The sequence below is a fragment of the Calliopsis andreniformis genome, chromosome 7 (assembly GCF_051401765.1).
Source record: "Calliopsis andreniformis isolate RMS-2024a chromosome 7, iyCalAndr_principal, whole genome shotgun sequence".
Classification (NCBI taxonomy): Eukaryota; Metazoa; Arthropoda; class Insecta; order Hymenoptera; family Andrenidae; genus Calliopsis; species Calliopsis andreniformis.
The window spans coordinates 12,278,025-12,297,087 of NC_135068.1; the positions used below are offsets into that span (position 1 = coordinate 12,278,025).

At 40.1% G+C, this 19,063-nt stretch overlaps 3 protein-coding genes and 1 long non-coding RNA gene across 4 annotated transcripts; 2 read left to right on the forward strand and 2 right to left on the reverse strand.

Moving 5' to 3' along the window:
- Positions 1 to 368: 368 nt before the first annotated feature.
- On the reverse strand, positions 369 to 7,030 carry LOC143181657 (F-box only protein 32). Its single transcript, XM_076382185.1, has 7 exons — positions 6,797 to 7,030; positions 2,315 to 2,361; positions 2,176 to 2,225; positions 1,720 to 1,906; positions 1,275 to 1,450; positions 781 to 1,031; positions 369 to 578 (listed from the first exon to the last, which is right to left on the reverse strand). Exons 1-7 carry the CDS (start codon positions 6,916 to 6,918, stop codon positions 380 to 382), a joined length of 1,032 nt encoding a protein of 343 aa, XP_076238300.1. The 5' UTR covers positions 6,919 to 7,030; the 3' UTR covers positions 369 to 379.
- Positions 5,749 to 6,747, forward strand: LOC143181659 (uncharacterized). The gene is made up of 2 exons (XR_013002314.1): positions 5,749 to 6,045; positions 6,128 to 6,747. It is a non-coding gene; the product is annotated as an uncharacterized LOC143181659 (long non-coding RNA).
- Positions 7,031 to 7,296: 266 nt separating the features above from the next.
- On the reverse strand, positions 7,297 to 18,878 carry LOC143181661 (uncharacterized). Its single transcript, XM_076382189.1, has 5 exons — positions 18,499 to 18,878; positions 16,948 to 17,193; positions 8,091 to 8,255; positions 7,632 to 8,019; positions 7,297 to 7,555 (listed from the first exon to the last, which is right to left on the reverse strand). Exons 1-5 carry the CDS (start codon positions 18,748 to 18,750, stop codon positions 7,416 to 7,418), a joined length of 1,191 nt encoding a protein of 396 aa, XP_076238304.1. The 5' UTR covers positions 18,751 to 18,878; the 3' UTR covers positions 7,297 to 7,415.
- Positions 10,418 to 13,557, forward strand: Olf186-m (Ki-ras-induced actin-interacting protein-IP3R-interacting domain olf186-M). The gene is made up of 6 exons (XM_076382188.1): positions 10,418 to 10,519; positions 10,696 to 10,718; positions 10,904 to 11,204; positions 11,276 to 11,571; positions 12,068 to 12,292; positions 12,366 to 13,557. Exons 2-6 carry the CDS (start codon positions 10,709 to 10,711, stop codon positions 13,322 to 13,324), a joined length of 1,791 nt encoding a protein of 596 aa, XP_076238303.1. The 5' UTR covers positions 10,418 to 10,519; positions 10,696 to 10,708; the 3' UTR covers positions 13,325 to 13,557.
- Positions 18,879 to 19,063: the final 185 nt, after the last annotated feature.

Genomic DNA, 19,063 nt, shown 5'->3' on the forward strand with positions numbered 1-19,063 from the left:
GTTTCTCGAACAACATGGGGAATATACGTATACATCTGGCTTGGTCGCAGGATGTATGCAGGGATCCCAAAGAGAGAGGGAGCGGACGAGAAGTCTCCTGACTTTCTGGGACACGATCGACCAGAGAAAATATCGGATCGGACACAATCAGCGCGTGCATGTGGACACATACGCTATAGCAATTCACAACGAAGACATTTGTCGAGAAGACGAGGTTAGGATCTTCCAAACGAGCAAAAATAGCCCTTTCGAATGTCTCGCTTTGCTATCTAGGTGCCCTTCCCTTCGCCAGCTGCCAGCCGAGCAATGGAGAGCGATAATCTCTCGCTATCGCTCTCCGTTCCTTAGTTTCGCAGTGCATCGATCGCACGAAGCTCCTTCACAGCGAGAAGAACTTGAGGAAGGTTTGTGGAGGGATTGGAACGTGCAGAGAAGCTTGGTCGACGTCTGCCAGCTTCTCCTGGAACGCTGGGTCCTGGTCCGCGATGCAGGGGTGGCCCAGGGATCGCCAGAACAGGCAACGACAGCTGCGGCACAGCTGGATCATCTCTGCGTACTCTTCTCGCAATCCGAAGGACCTAGACAGAGACCACTGTTTTATGGATTCACTGGAGAGAAAATAGAATTGAAATAAGAGTATCTAAGAATCTTCTAGAAGATCCACCCTCTAAAACTGGACAAATACAGCTCCAAGTCTCTGTTAATTTCCAAGATAGTACACTGAATAGTCTGTGACTCTTGAATAGTTTAACTTCCTGCTACCCCAGAATGCGAGCATACCTTCTAGCCATAGTGAATATGGTCTTCCAGTCTTTACCAGGGTTATTCTGTCTCGTGGTAGCTATCTGCTGAGGCGTGAAGTGGTACTGGGCAAGCTCACGCCAGATTCTCTGCTCCTGAGCCAGAACAGCGAGATGCTCGCAAGCTTCCGAAGAAGCCTCGATATCTCTGGGATCACTCAGTCGGAGGAGCACCTCTCGACGACATTCGGGAGGCAGGTCTGACCACTGTGGCTGCTGCTCCTCGTCAGGCTAAAATTATAATGGACAGTTTCCTAATGTGAGTGTCTACTACTGGCTTAAAGGAAAAAAGTATTTTTCCCTTAAGATTACTAGTTACCATAAAAAAAAAGAAAGGAATATAATGGTAAGGCAAGTGTTTTCCAAGTATTTCCCAATTAACGTGTTTGGTTTTAGGAAAGCTGTTGAATCCTAGCAAACACTGAACCCCTCCAATTGGCTAATAAGATAAGCCTTATCTGCAGGTCTTCACACCTGAGTTATAGTGATGGATGAAGCGATTTGCAGGATTCTCTCCAGAGCCGCTTTGTGCTTCTCCCATAGGATTACAGAGCCTAAGGCTCTCCCACCCCAGCAGCAGCCAGCGCTGAAGGCACGTACTCTCTCTATCAGACGTCGAAGCCTTCCAGTTTGTTGCTGGGATAACGACACTGGAAACATCGCCACGAGAATAGTACTCAATTATCGCTGTATCATAAAATGAACCTGATTTTTTAGACCCAGGAATGAAAATTTTGTCACCTAACTCTTTTCTAGTAAACATCTTCAATATAAAATTATTAAAAAATGGTGTTTCAAAATATTACAATGTATACCTCAGTCAATTATTCAGAAATGAAAAAATGAATGAGCATTTTTACTAAATATCTATGATCTAAAAAGAGAATTTTTACAGATGGTCCTGCGAGTGTTAACTGACCTTCCAGCGCCACTTCTTCCAGCATGTTGAAGAGGACTCTCTGAGCGCACCCACTGAGGCCTCCCATTCTGTGGCTGACCAGAAGGTCCAGGAGTCTCACTATATAATTGAAACGACGACAATCATGCACCGCTGACAAGAAGTCTAGCCTCTTCAGCGCGTCGCTCAGCCCATTGAAGCCTGCGATCTGCCGAGAAGAAACTCTGCGTCAAATTACTCTGTCTCATATCTTTTCCTCTTTAATCCCCGCGCTTGAAGCCTAAGAATAGTGGCCTAAAGAGCGGTCTCGCGTTTGTCGCGACTTTCTTATTTATTTCTCCCCTTCTCGTCTTCTTTTTTGTTTCCTTCGCTCCCCTCGTTCTTTTCTCTTAATCCATACGCGACAAACGCACGAGACGAGCAAATCCTACGTCCCTCCCCTTAGCTAGGTTAAATATAGGGGTGGAAGTCACTCACCTCGCGCGTGCACTTCAGCGTGATGTGGCAATGCGGCTGCACGACGTTTTCTAAAATTACACGGGGAAAATTAGTGGAAAAAATCCAAACGACTGGTGGGACTCTTTCCCAGAGGAAGATTATGTTGCAGAGCGCTCACCTTTCTTTTTGTCCTTTTCCTTCTTGTCCACAGCATCTTTGTCGCCTCTAAAAAAGAAAGGAGAGCCATTAATCAAGTCCAAGGTCGCGCTGGGAGTGGGGGAAGCTCCGCCTCGCAGCTGTTCTCGAGTATCTCATTGGTCGGGACTTTTAAAAGCTAAAAGCCTTTAATTTGTGAAGGTACAACAATTTCGTTATCAATTTTCAGGCTCAGACTTTAGAGCAGCCTTGAATTTTTTGTACAAAGTTTCTTTCTAACGCAGAGTTTTCGAGCTCGACGATGCGTTAAGGTCGACGAATACGACTGCCAGAGACCTTGCACTAACGCGCTTACAGGAGGCGGGGAGAGAAACCTCGCACCAATAATCCGTGATATTATGTAACTACGACGCGCGTTGTAAACCTAGTCATACGTGTAAATGAACGAACCTACAGGTAAACATACAAATTCTTTTTTATTTATTTTTTATTATAGGTGAAGAATTCAGAACACAGAAATTTGTATTTTAAAATCATAGCGTATATCTTAATACAACTTCTAAATAATTTATATACCTTCTACTAAAAGACTATCTCCAAAAATCATAAACATATCTTAATATAATTTGTAAATGATTTATATATCTTCTCCTACATGAGATTTACTCCATAAATAAAAAGTATGTTATATTGAAAATTGTGTCATCTGGATGTCGGTTTTCCAGGACACCTAGTATATTTCTTTAGAGAGAGTAGAGAGGAAAATTCTTCGGTTGCAAGCGAGGGTCGCCAAGAAGCGCGGCATCGAATCGAATTTATCAGGACTCCGCGATACAGAAGATTTGCGAAATTGGTGCAGGTCACGGTAGCTAGGTCACGACCTACTTCCCCACGAGGACACGGATGCAAGAGGTTACACGCGCTGCTCTACGCGATTTCGGGATCTCTAAGCCTTGTCCTAAACAGTGAGCACTAATTTTCCACCTACTCGTCAACTAATTACCTATTATTCCCTAGAATATAACCCTAGAAATTATTTCCTCGAATCATAATTACTAGTTGAGGAAACTTAGGAAACAAGACGCTACAAGAAAGAAAGACAAATTAATTTTTCCTTGCTCTTTTTTAATAGGTCTGAAAAAAGCAAAATGAAAATCCGTAAAGATTGGATCGAAGGTCATGGTGGAAGGCTGCTCGCTGACCTTTAAGGGTCAATTAATTTTGTTCTGAGAGCCTCGAAAATGTTTGTGTGCTTTGTATCAGGGGCAGCGTGTTTATTGACGTACGCAACAAAGTTCGCTTGCTAGTAATGCGGTCCGCGTAGATCTTGGGAGCAAAGCTGCGCACCACGATCCGGAAGCCAAGGCCAGCAGACACGTAACCGCTGTTCCCGACAAATTGTGTATCGTTAACACGCGGAATTACAGAGCCGTACCCTGCGAACCGTTCTTAAAATTGCACTGTTTAACTGCGACGCTGGATACAGAATAGAATTCTGCGTGGAAACTCCGCAATGCGAGAAATACAGGAGTGCGTAAATGGAAGCTACCGAAGCGTCGCGTAACGGTTAGAATAACCGTTTTCTTCATTTTTATTCATGGTCTCAGGTTCGTTAAGGAGATTTATTCGATTATCTAGAGAGTTTTAATTGACTTTTAAATTTGAATCTCCCGCGATAGTTGCATTGGGTGGCAGAGGAACTAGTAATGAGCTTATACGTGTGAAGAGTAATTCCAGGGATTTTAGAGAGAGGTTTCTCGAGTTTACAACACAGTCCCTCTACTTAAATTCTCTAGATTATAGAAAGTAGATAACTGTACTGTATTTTTTAACAACCCAATGAGCCTAGAAACTGAGAGATATTTTTTAGCTTTAGGTTTTCACGTAGAATAACTGCATACGTCACCCCATAAAAAAGAAAACTCAAAAGCCAGGAAAACAGTTTATAACGAAAGCGCGCCTCATTTGTACATAATGAAGCGACATGTCTAAAATTCAGTGTAAAGTCTGCGCGCGTTTCACAAGCTGCCGCATCTATTGACAGCAGAGAAAGGGTAGCGTTCCTTTCGCGAAGCGCGCGAAAGCGTGGCGACCGAGCAGCCCCGACGTCCATCTGTCTGCGGTGTGTATGCATTGGCACGAGCTTTCACGGTCCCGCGACGCCGGTGCTTAATTCGCGCGCGAGAATCTCTGCATGTCTGCGTGCACATACCTGCCCACACGAGTGAAGGCGAAAGGGGGAAATGCACAAAGCCAGCGCTGGTACAGGACGATTCTAGTTAGTGGGACCGACTATAACTCTATTCCAATGAAAGGAAAAATGATTAAAAAGAAAGTCATGCGCTGTTGAGTAGTAAAAGTGGACCAGAGGTGACTTGAAATGATTGATATTCGATTGAACGTTGGGTTTGATTTGCAACAGAAAAATAGGACTGCACTTTGCAACTGCATTGCTATAGCTCTGAGAAAATTGTAGAGGGAATTTTACAAAGATAGTTTCTTGAGCAGTGCAAAGATCTGTTCTACTACTTTCTTGTAACTTTAATTATTGTCGAGGAGAATATAGTCTGTCCTAGTTACTAGAATCACCCTGTATAGGTATGTACATAGATCCAACTCACGCAACGGTTAATTGAGAACCACAACGGTTTTCTATTGGGAAAAATATGGATGTGCTGAGACAGAGAGGGGGTAAATGTAACGCAACGATGATCATTGCATTGCTTGAAGGAAAACGAAATATCTAAGGCACCTATGGAAGAGTCCAAGATTCGAAGATTTAGACTACAGAAGAGTCCAAGAATCGAAGACTGTAGTATTTGAAATTTTGAATATTTAAAAATTTGAATATTTGAATATTTGAAAATTTGAATATTTGAAAATTTGAAAGCAATAATTGGGGAATAAAAATTGTAACTGTTATTCAGCTTCTGTATAAGGTTTTAGATCGCGGTTCCAAGCCCTCAGGACAGCACAGAAACTCGCATAAAAGATAAAATCTTTCTACGAAGGAAATCGCACTCGACTGGAAAGCTCTCGCGAAGAACGGCCCGAGGGTCTATTTTTGGAACTGCACTGGCAATGCCATAAACGATTGGAGACTTCGAAGACACTCGTAAGCAGAGTTAAGCTATGTCCAAACTGAATAACAAACACCTATTTCCTCATTACAATCTTAAACATAGATTCACAGTAAAGAACACGTTTCCTACATTACTGTGAGTGACTCCAAGTTCAGTTCACTTTAATTTCAAGTGATTCCAAGGTACAGTGAACTCTTAATGAGGGAATACTTGTGTCCCAAAAATACTTCTCTTTGACAACTCACGTTGCTCAACCTGGACATACCTTTAGACGAGTATTCTAATTTTATTGTTCCATATGTCTCTAAATACAGAAACGATTTCGCAGATAAAAGTCGACAGAGAAACTGAATCGATACACGCGACGCACGCGACGCGCAAATCGAGAATGACGCGTATATCAAAGGGAACTGGAACGCGAGCGTAATTTATTTGCATTGTGGCATTACTAGCGGCTTTCCTGATTCTTCAGAGTCGCTTGTCGCTAAGAGATCGCAGTCTACAGCTGGCCCAAAGGTTCTCAAGTCAAATCTGAACCCTGAATGGGGGTTCAAAGGACTTCTCGGGATGAAGTCACCTCGAAATTGAATCAGTCACTGAATGGAATGATAGCAGACGATTGACAGGACTCGAGACAGGCCTGCATCGAAGGAACACTCGGTATAAGCTTGTGAGTCATGGGTCATGACTATTTCTTCTATTTTTTCGGCTTAATATTGGTATCTGATTAAATTTATTATTTGTTGATATAGGCAGCTTCTGGTGAATCATCTTGGAACTCTACTTGGAGATTATAGCGAGTGGGGACACTAAACCTGCCTTTGTGGACACAAACACGACCCTGCGCCTAATCTAAGAAATCGACTTCTGTAATAGTTTCTCAGTGCGTCGCGAGCTTATAGCGAGTATAGACACTAATTCCAAATTTCACCATCTTCTAAACCTACAGTGGCAGGCAAAATGAGCTTTAAAACAGATGACAGTACGTGAAAGCAACTCTTGTACCATACAACTGTATTATACTTCACGTTGGCAATACTTATCTATTATGAAATATCCCATTATCCTTCCTCGCAGAATCGTGCTATCTCTAAGCTCTCTTTTGTCCGCCACTGTACCTCTACCGACACGAGCACTAGAAATCGACTTCGCGAATAGCCTGCCAGTGTACAGCGAGATTAAGCCTGCTGATATCCAGCAATCCAGTCAGGCGCCTGAATTGTTTCGCTAAATTTGATCGCAGATCGACTCGCTGTCGCCCGAGACAGCTTCCAGCGAGCTGTCGAGTGGAATCTCGATTGTAAACAAACCTTCCGATCGATGTAACAGCTGTGAGGCTCACCCGGAAACGCCAGTGCGTCCGCTGCGATTTGAAAACAAAGGAGGCGAATCTGGCGTGAAGGCGGCTGGCTGGCACTCACCTGAGCAGGAGGGAAAGCGTTTTGTTGTTCGCGCACTCGAGGATCTTCTTCTTCTCCCAGCCCTCGACCGTCTTCACCCATTCCTCGCCGGGGCTGCGCCAGTCCTTCGATATGAATGGCATCGTCGTCGCGAGAACTGACGCACCCGCGCACGCAAACCGTCGCTCCTCGGCCAGGAAGTCGCCGCGGTACGCAGCTCACTGTTCCACGGACGCCCAATGTTTGGTCGCGGGACAGCTCGGCTCGTTCGGTTTGCTTCGCGGCTGCGATCGACCGCGCATGGCTTTGTTTTACTGACGTCACGCTGTGGCATCAGCTGTGCGATCGACGGCCAGCGAGCTTGGCGCCGCCATTTTGGAAATGAGACGAGCATGCGCGGCAGAGTTTGCTTGGAATTGCGCCAAGTTTGAATGGTCTTCGTAGACTGTATTTTGTTATAGATACTGTGCAGAACAGTAGAAAAAGACGAATAACGTCTATCATTGGAGTCTAGACCGAGGTCTCGATTTATGATTCAGTAATTTTATTGTCTATTTACAAGGAAAAGTATGAACCTGTAACATAAGTTCCTTCAGAGTCAGTATAATTCTGAGGAAATATGTACACATAGGCACAATGTCTATTTTATATTTATATCGTCCAACTGCTTATTTATTTGAGAAACTTTCGATTCTTCTTCTTTTTCTTTCTCTTTCTCTTCTTCTTCTTCTTCCTCTTCGGATTCTGATTCCGAGTCAGTAGGTGGGAAATCTGAAACAGCTAAGAAATAAAAATTACAATATTTCTCTATGACTGCAAAGGAATATATTCTATGAAATCATAATGATAATCATACCGATTCTGTCTATTCTCTCTTGCCTCGCGTCAGCAAGGAATTTCTCTTGTGCAGCAATGATTTCTTCCGAGTTAGTGCAAAGAGAATACTGTTTCAGTAATTCTCCATTCAGTTCCAGGAAGGAATGGCCCCAAGAGAACTTTCCTAAATACAACTTTGCTTCTTCTGGGAAGCCTGTTATGATTAAAGTAGCTGCTATAGCTTCCACGCAACTCAATTGACAGGGTTTGCCATAGTTTATTGGGTTAGCTGCGACCAGAAACGGTAAAAGACGAGGGTTTGGAGTCCTCATTCGACTGAATGGAGTATCCTCCAAGCGAGCCCAACTGCAGTCCACCACTGCACACCCATAGTCTCGGACGATGTCTTTGTCTGTTGGACTGACACACTGAAAACAATATTTTAGCTTGCAGAATCTACTGAAAGATTATACCCCTGATATTATATCATATAACAAACCTTCTGACCGACTGGAGTGAGAACTAAACCAGGAAATCTGGTTCCTAACCTTAGTATCTTCACCAAGCCATGTCTCATGAGTTTTCTGCCAGAACACTTTTTGGGATCACAGTGTTCGAGGTCCCACATAGCAACAGGAAACGGAATTGGCCATTTTTCTGCTTCCTCTGCAAATTGAATTCGATAATTCGGTCTTTTTAAACCACTGATAGTGTCAACCTAACCTAATTCCTCGTCCTCCTTGTCAGATTTGTCTAATTCCTGGCGATATTTTTCCTCTTTTCCAACAACATGACGGGCTCGACCCCTTAGTACGTTCTTCTTACTCTTCTTTCCGCGAGATGACATGTACAAAACTTGTAAATGCTTCGTAAGTGAAGCTTTTTATATGAACGTAGCACTTGCGCATGTAAATAATACCAATGCAAATTGAAGGTTACTCTTCACTGAATAAATTACGATTTCTGTATAGATATTTGTTGATAATAAAGACAAAAAAAGACTTATTATTATTGCGAAACAGGAAAACAATGGTCGAGAAACATTCCTTATCCTGACGCTTTGAAGTATTAATATCGAAACACTGCAGAATAGAATAGAGTTTATTTATTAACTTAGGCGGAAATTGAGGATGCAGAATCATTATAGAGGCTCTAAAGATCATTATTCAGCCGTAGAAGATGAAGAAAATCATTTATTTATTATAAAAAACATTATTTACAATTTTTGAGCTCAAAAGGTGTAGGTGGCGCCATCTAGCGGTGAAACCAAACAACGCAAAAACTGAAAAAACCACTTTTTCGTTAATTTTACTGCAATTTAACGCTACAGAATTGTTGTAGAGCCTCTATAACACACAATGCAACAATATCAAGCGTTAAAATTGTTTATTTACTGCGTGAAATCGATTTAAAGAATTTGGTCAATTTATGGACACTGAAACACTATCACCGCCTAGCGGTGAACTACCCGAACTAAAGCAATAGATATAACCCTGAGCAATACATTATTTATTAATTTATAAGCGATTTCTAGGCAATTTGATGATGCAGAATCATTGCAGAGACTCTGTGGATCACTATACAGCAGCAGAAAGCCAAAGAAATTGTTTATTTATTGAAAAAACTGTTTTTTAAAGATTATAAGTACAAAATCGTCCTAGTGGCGCCATCTAGCGGCGGCGCTATGATACTAAAAGTAGGAGTTCCCAAATTAGTTCCAGTGTTTCACCGCTAGATGGCGCTAGTGTCGCCTCGCAAAATCACAAAACTTCAAAAAACAGGTGAAAACAAAACTCACATGTGGCGCCTCTGGTGGTAAAACCTCGGAACTAATTTAATCACTCCTACTTTTAGTTCATACGCTCCACCGCTAGATGGCGCCACCAGTACCATTCTCGGCAATTTATTCAGTTTAAACGTTTAGAACACAGTTTTTGCAATAAATAAGCAGTTTCTTACTACTTCGTGTAATTGTAAAGTTAATATAAGGCTTCTTTATGACTAATCTCTAAGGATTTTGTCTGTTACGTAATAAATGAATTGTAAGGAGTAAAAAACGAAATAATGTGCTAGCTTAACACCCATGCCACGTTATCTAGAATTCCACACATTCACAAGGAAAAAAAATAATCACTAGCTCTCCTTTATCACAACACGTGTTTTTTATTCAAAATCGCCGGAAATATCGCACTTCCACGAGGAAAATGACACAACTGATAGACCTCGATTCAATTGCACACTGTATTGTTCTGCATACGTGAATTCAAAGACCTTAGAAATCTAATTATTTAAACAGTATCATGTCCTATAGTTATCAATTCTGTTTAATAGCCACAAATCGTCTCTCGTCTCCCTGAAAACCTCTCCTGCTTTGATTTACGATCACCCACGATTACTGCGAGTCCTCGATCAGCTGACTCAGCATCAGACAACATTAAAACCCTTTTTAAGTCCTTTTTTTCCCTTTTCCCACAGACCATTATTCAAGCTTCAGCTGTGCTGCACTGTACTCTTATCTTTCAACAAGAACAAGCCAATATGAAATGAAATCACGTTTATCTTTAGCTGCTTAAGGGAAATACTGTATTTCGCGATATCATTTCGTATTCTGGACTCATTCTCCTCGCAGAAACACCACAGATTCGATACCGAAATCTGTCCGTCTCTGTCATTCCCAGGCCACAATGCGCGATTGTTAAAAGGATGATGTCAATTGGAAAATATTTATTTCACACTTTGCAATAGTGCCACTACATCGAACGGCCCTGGGCTGTCCCATAGTGTGGGTAACAAGTGGCTGTTCTGTTCTTAATCGCTCCGCGGAACACGAATCGCTCAGAGAACGATGCTTCTCTAAACATGCGTTTAAAGCCGCTCTGACTCGAATAGAGACGCATTCCTCGGTCTAATATTTCTCTGGAGCCCAAGGTAGGTCCAACTTATCGCCTTCCCAATGTTAGCTCGACTTACTCCACGATTTCGCTTCGTGAAAAATTGTAATTTCGTAATCGTGCATAAAAACAGCGACTTAATGCGTATGAGCGTTTGTGTGAGTGAATGTTCTCCGTTTTTCGTTTAATCTTGACAGTATTTCCTCGTTCAAGCTGCCTGAGGAGTATGGACCCAGGTATATTAGTAAAGACAGTAAATAAACTAGTATTTACGTATTTTAAATTGACTGACTACTAAGTAGTTTTTCAGTTCTTCTAGTTTTCAAGCAATATTTTTTGTAAAATGTCTGCAAATGTTTTTAAGAACATAGAGCAAAGGATTAATTCATTATAAGCTCATCAGTTTTGTCTATTTTTGTAGCAAATATAGGCAAAGACACTATTGTGAAGGTAACAGATTGGCTGCGCGGGTTTTGGGAGATGAGACGTAGAACTGGCCCAGTGCAGCAATGGGTTGACTCGATTCCTTCACCCATGAAGTCCAGCCTAGCAATAACGCCTGACAGGCAAGCAGCATTGACTGAAAAAGCTGCAACACCTGTGACACCCACAGAGCCTAAGGACATTCCATATTCCATGGGAACAAAACCTCCAAGCATGACTGTCTCAGCACCCATTAATGTTCCTAACGTGCCAACAATTAGCACACCTGGCCTACCAAGGTATAATTTTCTTAACACAGATGAAACTTGCTACCTTTGTAGCAAGTTAATACAAAGATATTTATTTGCAGCTCATTACCACACAAGTTGGTACGAGATCCAAGCCTACAGTCTGATAGCAGTCACTGTAGCAGCGTGGAGAATTTGTTAGAACTAAGAAAGGCAGATCCAGAAGCAATCTTGCTTGGCCTAGGATTTGGTGGCTGTCCAGGCAGTCCCCAGGACAACAGTTCTCTGTCTCGAATACCTAAAAGATTCTTGCACCCATCGAAGCTGAAGGGCATTGATATTAACAATTTTGTGAGACACCAGCAAGAAACTAGCGAATCCTTTGACTCTATATCTCTTGGGTACAGAGGATTAACAGGTAACAAGATAATTGATACTAGAAAAGACTGTACGATAGGGTGCTAGGATAAGAGAGGCCACAAATTTCTCTAAACCAGAAGCAAGTTTCACAGTTGGTAATTTTATAGGAAGTGATGGTACATTGTCTGTGTCTAGACTTTTTCCTCATCGCAGACATTCCGGACCAATCAATGTTGTAAGTCTTCCATGAGAGTCAGGCTTAAATCAGTTTCTGTAAAAAGAATTTGGGAATATGTTATTCAATTTGTCAAGTGCAGTGTTTATTTTAATTGTCTGCTTCCTGTGTTTCAATTCTTTTATTACATAGTGTGCATGAAACACAAGTATCACCTTTGAGTTACTGTAGAAACAATTTTAATTGATTTCTGAATGCTTGTAATAAGTTTGACAGTGTTTTTGGAGCAGCATTATCAATTACACATTATTTATGAAGTCTGTGTTTCGGTATATCCTGATTTTATTATCATGAATGTATAACTCTTTCTGTTCCACAGGCTCACCGTACGTAGCACCCTCAGAAATCGTCCAGAAAATAATGCAACGCCTACGAGAGCACGAAAGTCATAAGCACGACCCATATGCAGCGTATCATTCCCACGAACAGTACACTCCGCAACAGCATAATGGTACATTTTCTGTCCTATCGCCAGATAACAGACAATTTTTGGAAAGGCCACGCTCAAAGAGTCCTGATATGCGCAATAAACGCATGATTATCGGTAAGAAACATAATTCCACTCCTAATTGCATCGGTGAGTTGAAGAGCAGTACAAGTTAACTCTGAAATTCCAGGACAAAAGTCATTTGCATTTGGCCACGACGGGGATTTAATCGAGATCAAGCCTGATGCAAAAAGGTCCTTTGAGAAAGATCTTAACAAAAGTTCGAATATGATAGGAAACTCTGAGGGATCTAGAAATCTGGAAGCTGACAAGGTATCTGTTGAAGTAGGGGAGAAAAGAGAGGAAATAGTACCAAAGCAATTACTGTTCGACGACAGTATAGAATTTTCTGACGACACCAAGTCGCCAAAAGAGCATTCAAGCTCAGATGAGACCATTGATCGCGAAGGTATGTCTCTGAGTGTGTCTATATCGCAAAACATATCTGATATTCGGAGAGCAAGCGATGGATCATGCGATGTGAAAGCTGGGGAGAGTCTATTAACACAGGGACGAAGACACAGCGATAGTTTCGTTCACGCTTTCGAGGATGGCAGTCGCGAATCAGTTCTGTCACAGAGGAGGAAAACTCTGAAGCGACAAACGAGAATAAGTGACGCGGACTCGATAAGCCATTACGACTCGAGACAGTGTATTCCCGACACGATACAATCAAAAGAATTCAGCTCTCAGAAAGATCTGAATGCTAGTAAAACAAGTAAAAACACTCACAATATCAAAGAAAGCGAAAATATCAAGGATAATCGTGGTGCAGAATGCTCGAAGGCATTTTCCAAAGAAATGGATGAATCTATTCAGTCTGTAGATAGTAGCTTAAGTAACGAAAGCCAGCAGGATTGTGAATGCTGCGTCGAGAAGAATCATTCCTTGGAACGCGCGCGTAAGGACGACGAAAAGAGTACGACTTGCTGTTGCTCTGGTACTACGAAGTATTGGGCGAAAATGGAGAAGATTATTAAGAAAAACAAGAATCTGGAAAACATGGTGGCGAGGAACAGGAGAGAGATGGCAGAAATTAGGGAGATGCTGAGCAGCGTGTTATCGGTACGCCTGGAACCTGGGTTTTAATCTGCTTTCTGTGTGTCCACGAGTATACTCGTCACGAAGAAATGGCAATTTTGTATACTATGACGAGAGTATTTGTCACGAAGAATTGGTAATTTTCTGTGTTGTGACGAGAATATTCATCAAGAATATCTTTTGTCGCGACGAGTATATTCGTCACGAAATAGGTAGACACAGTTTAAAGATGGACAACTAAAAGGTTTAAATATGAGGAAGAAATGATATGCAATTGACATTATAAAACACTTCATTTCTATACATGTTAGATATGTCGAATTTTTGGGACTCGTTCCGCTCGTCTATTTCCAAAAACGGGATACTTTATTTCACATATACTTATTAGTAGACAGTGCTCCGTAATGCATTTCTAAAGCACTATATACAATGATAAAAGCTAGCACGCGGAATTACCTCAGTAAGTGATAAGTACCAATGCCAATGTTTTATACGCGAGAACGCATCTTTATTTATAACAGCAATATTTTCTGACGCCCTTAGTTATAAATAAAGATGTCACTATTTTGTTATGGTTTCAAATTTTATTATTAAATACAGATAAAATACCAATGTTCAATATACAGAATATTTAACGTAAGTATATTGTTCTCACGTTATGTTTGAATATTATTGCTATTATGTTATACTTGTTAATTTTAATAGATATTTTTTATTTGCCTCGTGTTGAAACTTCCATCGTAATTTTATGTTAATATCTGAATTCTATTGATATCCAATCGTACGCAGATAATTTTTGTTACTTTGCATCTTACGTACTTTGTGATACAAGTTATCAGTAATCAAGAAATTCGGATCTAGTCTTGTAATTTATCAGAATGATGCAATTTCGACATGTGATCTTTTATTTTGCTGTATTTTTCTTTAGTATTAAACGATGAATATCATTCATATTATCTCGAAATGGATAATAGTTACTGAACATTGGTACCTACACGCAATAAAACTATCTTTTCGTACTATTGACACTATTGTTCTTTGAGACGCTAACAATGTTGCGATATTTCGACTATGACTGTGATGGGAAACATACCGAACCAACGTTTGTAAAGTCCAATAACGCTCACGACCATTGTTTGCAAACGCTTAATGAACATTTATATCTATAATGGGAACACCTATGAAATCGTATTTGTGTGAACATCGAGCCTATTTCTAATGATAAACTATTAACATCGACCTACAGAGATAGAATCTATCTCGATTTCTAAGAACTGCACAAACTAATTATGGAAACAATTTTTTAATCATATATTTTGTTCCACTTAATGATATACATACATAAAACTTTTGAATTTCATATACTGCAAAGTGCTTAAGATTCTCTTCGATCGACAATCAAATATTTAAGGAAGAAAAATTCAATGAAAGTTGTATAACTTTCTCGGTACATGTACATTTAATAAATTATTTTTTGAAAGATATAAATAATATATTTGTGAACGTGAAAACAAACAGAACATTCTTATTAACGATGTTTTGTTTCCCATTTCACGTTTGTACTATTTTATATTTCTGTCTTTAGAATTTATTTGCTCGATGAGTGAGGAAAAAAACATATCAACTGTGAACTATCATTCAATTTATACACAGTTGTAATTTTTATAAGCTCATTGATTGTTTTTTTTTTCAGTGCTCAAATATTTATATACTCTTCAATTGTCTTTTCACCAAGAAATGAAGGCATAGTTTTACTTGAGCTCTTTGCAAAACAGTAACTATATTTTAATACATACTCTATGCGATTGAATAACATGTAATTGTAAAAATTATATTTAAGTACCATCAATCAAAAACTATCGAGTACAAATTGAAACATTCTGAAACTTTTCTGTGAAACCTCTAAGAGAGAACTTACGGAATTATTTTATCATATATTTTTTTAAATATATCGTTTGACGTTTAAATCTCTAAACTTATAATGAATGTATATTCCTTATCACATGCCTACATTCCGAAAAACTTGATGTACATAGATTATACAAACAGGGTAGGAGCTTTGTAGATGACACGATGAAATGTACAAACGTAGGAATACTGAATAAATATATAACACAATTTTTACTGTTTCGTTTCTTTTTTTTATGTATGTGAACCATAATTTTTATCCATAAAAGTAGGTCCAACATGACATACCCACTGAACATGATTGATGATAGTACAATTTAATTACTTATGCACATTGGTTTCATAAACATAAATCCACGACATATATTCATGGGCACGAATATTTCCCGAAATTTAAATAGAAATTCAAAAACGACACGATTTACCAAGGAATTTACACGACGATAGGAACACAAACGGTAACTGACACTGCGATTCTTTGCTACATCCTAACATCCGTCTTTCGGTGACTAAAAGTAATGGAGCATTGAAATAAGAATATTCTTTTTGCTGGGATTCGAGGTACAAGTCAATTTTGAGATCAAGACTGCGTCCAAAGTTTTAATATCAAGAAATTCTAAAGTGAAATCTCGAAGTTTGAACCAAAAGAAAATCCTGCACTGAAACTCGAAAGTCGAACGAAGACACGTCTCTATAAGTGATAGAAATAGTAGTAATAATAATATTAATAATGAACCACAATCCTACATTAGTGGATTCCAGGCGAAAACCACCAACTGATAGTTTTACCACTTACCAATATGATCTTTCTTCTGGACTATGTTCAAACCTCGAGGCTCCACTACATATAAAGAAGAAATGCAGAATAATACCTTAAGAATAGTATACAGTCAGAATAAATTCAGACCTTCGTTGAAGTTATAAAATGCAAACCGTGAATGTATGTTCTAGCTTGAAAAGATCGAATAAAGACGCAGGCTTCTAGGTAGCTTTATTGTTCATTGAAACATGCGTACCCATCTTGCACAACTATCAATTAAACGTAAAGCTACCCTTTACAAAGAACTGAGATTCATGGTCCACTGAATCTTACATTTTTTTTTTAAAACACGAATTCACTAGAATATTATTTTGTAAACTGTATCCTTTGTGTCTGCATATGTCTGCATAGTGTTATTGTGTACATGTGAATGTAAATGTATCCTTTCTTAGCATACCTTAAAATGTACATAAACAAATAAGATCAACCACGACCTTAGTCTTCTTTGTCGTCCCTGAAAATAGAAACAGTGGGTTATGACTAAGATGAAATGAAGAACGTAGAGAGAGACAAATGAAAGATGCATACTTTACAACTTCCTGCTGTTGCTGATCGAGATGAAGTTCAACAATGGTTTCTGTTCTACTTTGCACTTTGAAAGTGACTTGTGCAGCCAAGTACTTGTCTTTGTTATTCACTGACCACCCAGAATACTGAAATCACACATTTATTAGAATAATAGGAGGAATAGAATAATTATGTTATTAAAATAAATGCAATGAATCTTACCGTCGACGTGCTTTTATATAATGTTTTTCCTGCTTCTTTGAAAGGTAAAAACTTTTGAAGTAATGCTTTTCCATCTATCCTCCACAAGGTTGGATCCGTGCTTCCACCAATGTCTGCCTTTGCAACAACGAACGCCCCAGACTGCAACAAAAATAGAAATAGTTTCAGAAATTTTGTCTGAGAGATAAAAATATAGCGAAACAACGAAACTAACAGTGAAATCTTTTGGCGTTTCTCCAGAAGATTCATTAAAGCTATTATCATCAGAGTCCTCTTCCTCTTCATCCTCTTCCTTCTTTGATCGTCTTTTCCTTTTTGGCTTCTTCCCTGTGTCAGAATCAGATTCCTCATCTTCTTCGTCATCCTCCTCTTCATCTTCCTCCTCCTCTTCGTCCTCTTCCTCTTCCGAATGCTGCCGCTTCTTGGCTGCTTCCCTCTGTGGCCTCTTCTTTACTGCACCCTGGAGAATATATATTAATGAACACTAATTTTACTCCTTGTATTAATATAGTTGCTACTAGTACTGTAGCTCTACATCAGTAGAAACATAGTTCTACATTCTTACAAATTCTTTAGTGGAATAGCGGAGACATAGTTCTAATGATATAGGACTATGTTACCGATATTTGGCTAAAGAATTTGAAAGAACGTAAAATTATGTTAATGGCTGTGAATGCGTTAATGGATATATCTGAAAAGGTTAAAGTTATCTATTTCATTTTATACTTAAAGTTGATATGTGCCTGAAAGTTAACACCACTACAAACAGGGTTTATTTTTATGATTTATCATAAAACTGATTAACAGTCACAAAAACACTGCCATAATAATGTATGTGACTTGATAAAGCTCCAATAATATTTTTATGAGCAATTCTGATAATAATGTGGGTGAGTAAAACTGTTCGAAATCAGAGGCTGCGAAGGTGAATCAATATTTTCAAGGGATTGCACGAAATTGGAAGCTTCTGTAAGTGTAACTTATATGTTTCAGTGAATATACTTTATTTTAAACACAGTTCTTGGGGCAGAAAACGACGACATAATCTCATTTCGCGACTAATCGAAGGTTGTAAGTTCCATTCGATTTTCTGCATTTTCCAGGCGATTACAGGAATTTCTGAAGCATGGAAGTAATAGTCACGGAACTTAGCATGCACTGTTTTGAAAAGCTCGGCGCCTGGCGCCACCGACCGGCCGGCAACGATGGCTCGCGGCCCCGATGCTACCTGAGCGACTGTTTTCCTCGGAAAATACGATCTAATAACAAATTTTCCCCTCGCTCGGTGGATCGATCGACCCACAAAACAGAGGCTCCCAAGGCCTCAAAACCCGCCAACAACAATCCTCCCGAACTCCTACGACGTATCTAGCGTGCTTGTCACGTCGCCACGCACAAACACACCGATTCGTGTCTTCTCGTTATCTACACAGCAAGATTGATTAAACATAATCCATTCCTGACAATATCCAAAAATACCGAGTCACAGAGATACGCGAGCCCATCGATCGATAAACCTAATATTCCACAGGGGGGACGATTTCATTCTATTTTCATTCGAGAAACGCATAGAATCCCTGTCTTGGGGGGGCCTAGGATTGACAGAGATCTTGGGCCGCGAATAATGGCGTAGAAACGTTGCAGCGACGCGTGGAATTTTCGATGATTTTGTTGCGCGAAAATTAGGGGATGGGGAGTCGAGAAAAGGGCAGGGAAAATGGTAAAGCGATTGGGACAGGGGGCGAAATGGGTAGCGTGGGCTCACCTCGGCTACGGCTTCGGGAGTCCACTCTTCTTCGGATGCTCCTTCCATCTCTTCAGGGTCGTCCGCGGAATATTCGTCCTCGTCCGACACGTCTTTGGTCTTCTTCATGTTGCTTTTGCGCGAAATGTTTGCAAACTTTCCCGATCGGGCGCGAGGAGAAAAGATGGGAACACGACACGAGCCGACCGACTTGTGCGCGACTACCGCAAACAATATGGCGGAGTATGGCGGTTGGAATCGGTCTGCGCGCATACACCACTGCGCAGCGGGAAGCGACGCGTGCAACGGGGCTTCCTGCGTGACTCGCCGCGGCAAATTTGAAGTTTTCAACAGCGTTGGCTCATTGGGGACCGAAGAAAATACGGTGTTTTACTTTCTGTTTTCTTTTTTTAAGAGTTTAGGTTATTGAATACTATTTTTTGGGGTTAGTTTTATGAAAGGAGAGCCTGAAGATTAGATTGATATTTTATTGGTGATATCTCTGCTTTGTGATCTGGGTTTTATTAAGCTTTGAAAATTAAAAAAATTGAAGTTTGTATGATATAACGATTAATATTTCTGTATA